The following is a 7598-nucleotide window of genomic DNA, read 5'->3' as shown; positions in this document are numbered from 1 at the left end:
AAACACACATGCACGCGTAAACACACATGTAAACAAAGACACACGTACATAAACACACATGCACGCGTAAACACACATACAAACAAACACACATGCACGCGTAAACACACATGCAAACAAACACACACGTACATAAACACACATGCACGCACGCGTAAACACACATGCAAACAAACACACACGTACATAAACACACATGCACGCGTAAACACACATGCAAACAAACACACACGTACATAAACACACATGCACGCGTAAACACACATGCAAACAAACACACACGTACATAAACACACATGCACGCGTAAACACACATGCAAACAAACACACACGTACATAAACACACATGCACGCGTAAACAAACACACAAACACGCACACGCACCCACGTACACAAAGACATCGAAAGAACTTGTTTCTTGATGAGTTTCCAAGGTGACCTTAACCCCCTCCCCCTCCCCCACCCTCCCCCCGCCTGCCTTCGCCCTCCAACCTCTTCTTTTTCTTCAGCGTTCATTCTTTTCCTTGTCTTTCCTTAACCCCCTTTGTTTTTCCTTTTCTTTACCCCCTTTCCTTACCTCTCCCTACGTCCCCCTTTCCCCTCTCCTTTTTGTTGTCTCCCTCCCCTTTCCCTTTTTCTCCCCTGCTACTCCACCCTTTCCCCTTCCTGCCTCTGCTTCTTATCCTCTTACCCCCCCCCCCTTCTTAACCCCCTTTTCTCTCACACCTCCACCTCCCCTTCCTACCCAACTATCCCCAACCTCTCCCAACCCCTCCTCCCCCTTTCCTCACCCTCGTCCCTCCAGTCCCCCCCTCCCCCTCCCCCTTTAACCCCCTAACTTCTTGCGTAGGCGACCCCCCCCTCCCCCTCCCCACCAGCTGCCATGACCTGCACATACCTCTCTCTGACTCAAGCGCGACGCCCGTTTTCTTTGGCTCTCTCTTTTTCTATCCCCTCCTCGTTTTCTGTCGCTGTCTCGTTTCCTTTCTTTCACTCTCTCTTTCTCTATTCCTTTTACGTTTTCTACCTTTCGCTCTCTTCTTATGTTCTTTTGTCGTTTTCTGTCGCTGTCTCGTTTTTTTCTCGCTCCCGTGTTCTTTCGCTTTCGTTTTCTTTCTCTCGTTTGCAGATCACGTGGAGGATAATGTATCACAGGCATGATTTCGTGCACACACACATACATATATACATCGTTATTTCTATTTATTAATTCATTTCCTATTTTACTTTCTCAGCACTTAATAACGAAAAAAAGAATAACAAATTTTACGACCGTCAAACAACAAAAATCACAGCTTCGTTTCACAACCTGCAACTTGCAACACTGCGTTCCATAGCAAGCCAGCGCGGACTCAGTGTCGCAAATGTGAATGACCTGAGTGTGAAGTGAGGCCTAAAAAAGTGTGTCACCCTTGCAATATGGTCATATTTTCTTTGTTATTGAGATTCGGGACGCGGGGAAGGGGTAGGTGGGAGGGGAGGGAAGGGGGGACGGGGGAGGAGAAAAAGGGTGGAGGAAGGAGAGAGAGAGATAGAAGAAATCTATTTCATTTCAGAATATTAGAGCGAGGGAGAAGGGAAAATAGGAAAAGGAGGTGGGGGGAGAAAGAAGGAAAAGGGAAAATTATTGAAGGAAAATTAACATTCCTATTAGGTTATTAACAGGAAGAAAAAAATCAGCCAAAAAGCATCATCCGACAAGTCCTCCCATACCATTCTAATTTGGGAATTTGTCATAATTTTTTACTTCTTTTTTCAATAATTTCTCTCTCTTTTGGCATTATGAGCGAAGTGAAGTTTCAGCTGTCATCAGCGGTTCTTTCCGGCTGTTCCTTCTGCTGTCTGTCTCCTCTCAATCACACAGCTGTCTTTTTCTTTAAGCTGTGGTTGATTCTGTGGCGATTAACTCAGAGCTTAATAACTCAGCTTAAATTGCAACATAATCTTGCTTTGGAGATCTTGCTTGCTTTTTATCGTGTTATTGTTTCATTTTTTGTCTTTGTGCCTACTAATTAACTTTTCGTTATTATTATCAGTATTATCATTGGCACTGTTACCATAGCGTTGTTAACAGCAATGTCAATGTCATTGTAATTTGACTAATAAAGCTTCAATATAAACTTAGTTGCCATAACAGCTTCAGCATAAACTCATGTTCATTATATATCCTTCCACTTTTACAAACTTTGATTAAACTCTACTTAATCTACTCTAAATTCTTCTTTTACTTTTCCTCAATGCCCATGTTACAGTAACTGACAAAAAAGCTATTAACTTCTAATTCGCAATATCTGTATCAGCTTTATTAACCCTGCTGAGTATGAAAGCATTTTAATGATTATCACAACAGCTTTGATGTAATTATGCTGGTATATAGGAATTTGAAAAAAAAAATTACATCGGTTTAACTAATAACAGCAATCATTAACAGTGTAACAGCCGCTTTGATATTTTTTCCTACTTAGAGATCATTGAGACCATAACAACTGCTTAAAAAGTAAGATGATTGTGAGCTGAGCAAATAACTATTGCCTTGATGGTATAATAATGCTATTATTTATTGTATCATAACCCCACTAAATGATTGCTAATTTCGTTTAGGGAATAATGCGTACATGCCATTTTGCAATTGCACGCAGCAGCTTCAGCCAGCCTTAAATACTCATGTCTCCAATGCCGTTCATGCAGGCAACCCGCCATGAGTGCGCACGCCTTGGCTTGCCTCCCGCATCACGAAACGAAGCATGTTGCCTTCGGTTTTGTTTTATTCTTTTTCATTATTAACTCTTTCTCTTCCTTTCCCCTTTCCCTCTGGCCTCGCGCAGGCGCCCAGGAATCGTCCGTCGCTCTCGAAGGACCCGGGAACTTCGTGTGTCCTCACGAGTTCGGTTTCTACGCCCACGAACTCTCCTGCGACAAGTACTACTCGTGCGAGGCCGGCGTCCCTACCCTGAAGGTCTGCGGCAACGGCCTGGCCTTCGACAACAGCGACCCCGAGAACCTGAGAGAGAACTGCGACTACAGCCACAACGTCGACTGCGGTCTTCGCACCCAGCTCGGTACGCCGGGAGACACCCATAGCACCACGGCGGCGCTAACCCAGCCTGATACCGGTGCTGCATAGCCTTGCTACATCACAGCCAGATAACCCAATCTGATACTACAAGGACGCGGTGTTCTGCCAGTATCTTTACACTGATACATCGACAAGAGAAACAAATTGGCTCCTCATTTCACCATCTTCCAACCCCACTCAACCTCGGTTTTGGGCAATTTTCACGGCACCTTACACAGTCTGTGCGACATGCGAACAAATTCCACAGGAACAGAACAGCTAACTGGTGATTGGTGGTCATTGAATACCCTCGGTGCAATGATATTGTCTTTTCTTGCACATGTATTTTTTCTTTCTCCTCCCCCTCTGGCACCTTCTCTTCTATCCAATTTATGTCACAGGTGTTGGTTGCTCTCTGGTGTTATCATAATACATATTTTATTCGACATGTACGCGAGTAGCCCTTTCTACAGATAGCCTTCTCACTGTATAGACAAGGTAACACATTCACAGGTTCCACGGATGGGGGAAGTAGCACAGTAATAACCTCATTCCACTACAGCAGCAGCAACGACCATTCAGCCTCTTAAGTGGTGGTATTCTTTCATGTTTTCCTTTGTCCTCTTCTTGTCTTCTTCCCCTTCTCCTCTCATATGCACAATCCCACTCGGTATCACTCTCTAATAACGGTGACGGTTCTGGAACGGGCACAGGAATGGCTCAGAGTGACATAGTCTACGAGGACTTCCTGTGTCCCAAAGACGATGGCTTCTTCCCTCACGAGACCCAGTGCGACGCCTACTGGAGCTGCAAGGACGGCGTCCCGGAGTTCAAGCTGTGCGGGAACGGCCTTGCCTTCGACGACACCAACGACCAGTTCGAAGATTGCAACTACATCTTCACCATCGACTGTACCAACCGCACTGAGCTGGGTAGGCCTAGTCCAAGAAGCCGGCGGAAATATAAGAAGACAGCGACGTGCCTGTTTTTTTTTTTTTTTTTTTTTCTTTCTCTAGTCACTCAGTCTTTTGTTTTTGCATGCATGTAGTTGTAAAAAAAACCTCTCACTTACATGCTCCCTTGTACAAAGAAATACACAATACAAAGGCTGCAGACATCAAAATACAAGAAATCAATCGTATTATGGTATCTACCAATCATGAACCATATCTGAAATTGAATATACACTCCTATATATCCCTTTCGACTCGGAAATCACGGACGAGTCTTAACACCTACCGCCTCACCCTGCAGAACCCCCCATCTCCACCCCCCACTGCCCCAACCTGTACGGAATCTTCGCTGACCCTGACGACTGCTCCGTCTTCTGGTCCTGCTGGGACGGTGAGGCCTCCCGCTACGCTTGCGCCCCCGGCCTGGCCTACGACAGGAAGTCCCGCGTCTGCAACTGGATGGACAACATTCCCGAGTGCAAGCAGCAGAGAGGTAAAGCCTTTTCGTATGGCGGGATAAAAGAACTAGATTGTTGGATTTGTATATGCATGTACATATAATCATACATGTAGATATTTGTGCATGTGGATAGATTGATAACCTAACAGAAGGAGAGAGAAACAGAAGTAGAAAACGTAAGAAAGAGAGCGCGAGAGAGAGAGAGATTATAAGAAATCTCTCACTCCTTTCCTCCCTTCCTTCCTTCTTTTTCTTTCCCCTTCTCTTCACCTCCAAGTTCCTCCTCGGTATTAACCAGCCCCTTCCCCCTTCCTTCTTCCCCCCGCAGACGCCATGCAGCAGGACTTCGTGTGCCCCGCCCCAGGAGAGCTCGTGGCCACCGGGTCCTTCAGCCGCCACCCTCACCCCGACGATTGCCGCCAATACTTCATCTGCATCGACGGCGTCGTCCGCGAGTACGGCTGCCCCATCGGCACCGTGTTCCAGATCGGAGACGCCGACGGGCTCGGGAAGTGCGAGGACCCCGAGTTCGTTCCCGGATGGTAAGTGGAGACAGCCTCTGGCGTGGGTCTTTCCCCTCCTTTTTCTTCCTGTGGGGGAAACGTGCAGTGGTTCAAGATGGCATTCAGTGTCCCAGAAACGAGAGAGGGAGGAAGACAAAACAACAACAAAACGGCTCCCTCTCTCGTTCAGTATCCCAAAAACGAGAGAGTGAGACCCAACACAAAAACTCCCTCTCTCGTTCTTTTTAAAATTTGGACATGGGATGTACAACCCAAAATACCATACGTTATGCCCCCTTTCCACGTCTGATTGCATCACTGTATGCCCCTCGGAAAAAGACTTCGGTTATCTCTTTCAACTTTTCTTTGGAGTGATCACTTAGAGAATCAATTAACATAGATATTCCCATTTTCACCTTGTTAATCGTGGGTCATACTAGTTCGTGTTTTATGTCTGTTTTCTTGTTTGAAAGATCTCCCTTCAGACTCTCCTGGACATAACTTCGCACTTGCATGGAAATGGTACCATAGAAATTAGCAAGCAAGAGATTTTTTAACATTCAGCATTTTCAGTTTAGACAATTTTATTGCACATTTTTTTAGTAACAAAAGCGAGTTGCAATGCACTGGATACAGAGGTGCATGTCCTAACTTCCAAACATGATTCACTTGTTACTTACGGAGGATTGGTTACTGGGCGATCTTTGGCTTCCTGCGTCATCTCTCTGAGATGCCTGTGTCTGGGGGTCTGTGTGAAACGGCTTCTTGTCTTTATTCTGTTTTCTGACGTGTCTTCTCATCTCTCTGCGATTCTGTATTTGTCTCTTTCTTTCTACTCTGTCTTTGGCACTGTTCCTGTTTCGTCTCTCTCTCTCTCTCTCTACACACACACACACACACACACACACACACACACACACACACACACACACACACATATATATATATATATATATATATATATATATATATATATATATATATATATATATTTATATCTTTCTCTCTCTCTCTCTCTTTCTCTCTCTCTCTCTCTCTCTCTCTCTCTCTCTCTCTCTCTCTCTCTCTCTCTCTCTCTCTCTCTCTCTCTCTCTCTCTCTCTCTCTCTCTCTCTCTACATATATATATGCATATATATATATATATATATATATATATATATATATATATATATATATATATATACATATATATATACATATATATATATATGTATGTATATATATATATATATATATATATATATATATGTATATATATATATGTATATATATATGTATATATATATATATATATATATATATATATATATATATATATATATATATATATATATATCTTTCTCTCTGCATGTGTGTTTCTCTCTCTGTCTAAATATTTATCTACTTATCTCTCTCTCTCTCTCTCTCTCTCTCTCTCTCTCTCTCTCTCTCTCTCTCTCTCTCTCTCTCTCTCTCTCTCTCTCTCTCTCTCTCTCTCTCTGTCTTCCCTTAACTCCCTTTCTCCCTCCCCTTCTCTCATTCTGTCTCTTCGTCGTTTGTTTATTCTATTTCCTCTATTACCAGTTCTCAGTATCTCATCCACACACAGGCACTTTCGCGTATCCATCTCATTGCACGGATGTCAGAACATTAATAAAATCATTTACCATAATAACTTTCATGCAGATATAACTGATACAAGGAAAGGTTCTCTACGTTCCTTCCGAGAATCTCACAACCCCCTCACAACGTCCTCATAAAGCCCCCCCCCCTTCCAAAAAAAGCCAAAGGTTCCTCATATCAACCCCTTATGAGACGCAGATCTCTCCCCCACCCTGTCCCTCCTTGTCTTTCTCCTCCCCCCCCTCATAACACTTCTTTATGAGGCGGAGACCCCCCTTGAGAAGCCAAAGATCCCAGATAACACTTCCCCAACCCCCATGTCCCTTCCGATGTCTCTCTCTCCCCACTTCACCCCCTCTCCCCATCACACCCTTCTCTCTCCCCCACCACACCCCCTTTCTCCCCCCACACCCCGTCTTCCCCCCACACCCCTTCTCTCTCCCCCACCACACCCCCTTTCTCCCCCCACACCCCGTCTTCCCCCCACACCCCTTCTCTCTCCCCCACCACACCCCCTTTCTCCCCCCACACCCCGTCTTCCCCCCACACCCCTTCTCTCTCCCCCACCACACCCCCTTTCTCCCCCCACACCCCGTCTTCCCCCCACACCCCTTCTCTCTCCCCCACCTCACCCTATGACTGTGTGACCCCCACTAGCGAGGACTACTACGGCGATCTCGACCTCGCTGCTATTCGCGGAAGCCAGCTGCTCCTTGGGAACTTAGGCCTCCAGAATGCCGGAAATGCAGCCCGGTCCCGACGCCCTTCAGCAACAGCAGCAGGAGCAGCAGAAACCCCTGCTGAAACCCAAGCCTAAAGAGTCGTGTAGGTGTTTCTCTCCCCCCTCCCCTCCCCCCCCCTCTCCACCTCTCCTGCAACGAGACAACTTCAATGGACGACTTGATACAGTCTTTTGACCATTTATGGTTTCCCTCATTTTTTATATCTTCATTTTTTAAAAGTTCTTTGAACCGTAACTGACCTCTTTTTCCCTGATTGGTTCGATACTCATTGCATTACATC

The 7598-nt window shown here is 45.3% G+C and overlaps 1 protein-coding gene across 2 annotated transcripts in view; it reads left to right on the top strand.

Annotated features, from left to right (window-relative positions):
• Positions 1-2825: 2825 nt before the first annotated feature.
• Gasp (Chitin binding Peritrophin-A domain-containing protein Gasp) overlaps positions 2826-7598 on the top strand; it is a gene marked incomplete at its 5' end in the record, with an annotated part of 6006 nt that continues 1233 nt past the window's right edge. The window contains 4 exon segments of one of the 2 annotated variants that reach the window (XM_070119092.1): positions 2826-3059; positions 4310-4501; positions 4797-5010; positions 7233-7400. In XM_070119092.1, the coding sequence (XP_069975193.1) occupies positions 2826-3059; positions 4310-4501; positions 4797-5010; positions 7233-7392 (800 nt within the window). 2 annotated transcript variants of the gene reach the window in all.

The sequence above is a fragment of the Penaeus vannamei genome, chromosome 43 (assembly GCF_042767895.1).
Source record: "Penaeus vannamei isolate JL-2024 chromosome 43, ASM4276789v1, whole genome shotgun sequence".
In the NCBI taxonomy this organism is placed as follows: domain Eukaryota; kingdom Metazoa; phylum Arthropoda; class Malacostraca; order Decapoda; family Penaeidae; genus Penaeus; species Penaeus vannamei.
Note: the sequence above shows the minus strand (reverse complement) of the source record. Positions and strands in the feature narration are given on the sequence as shown.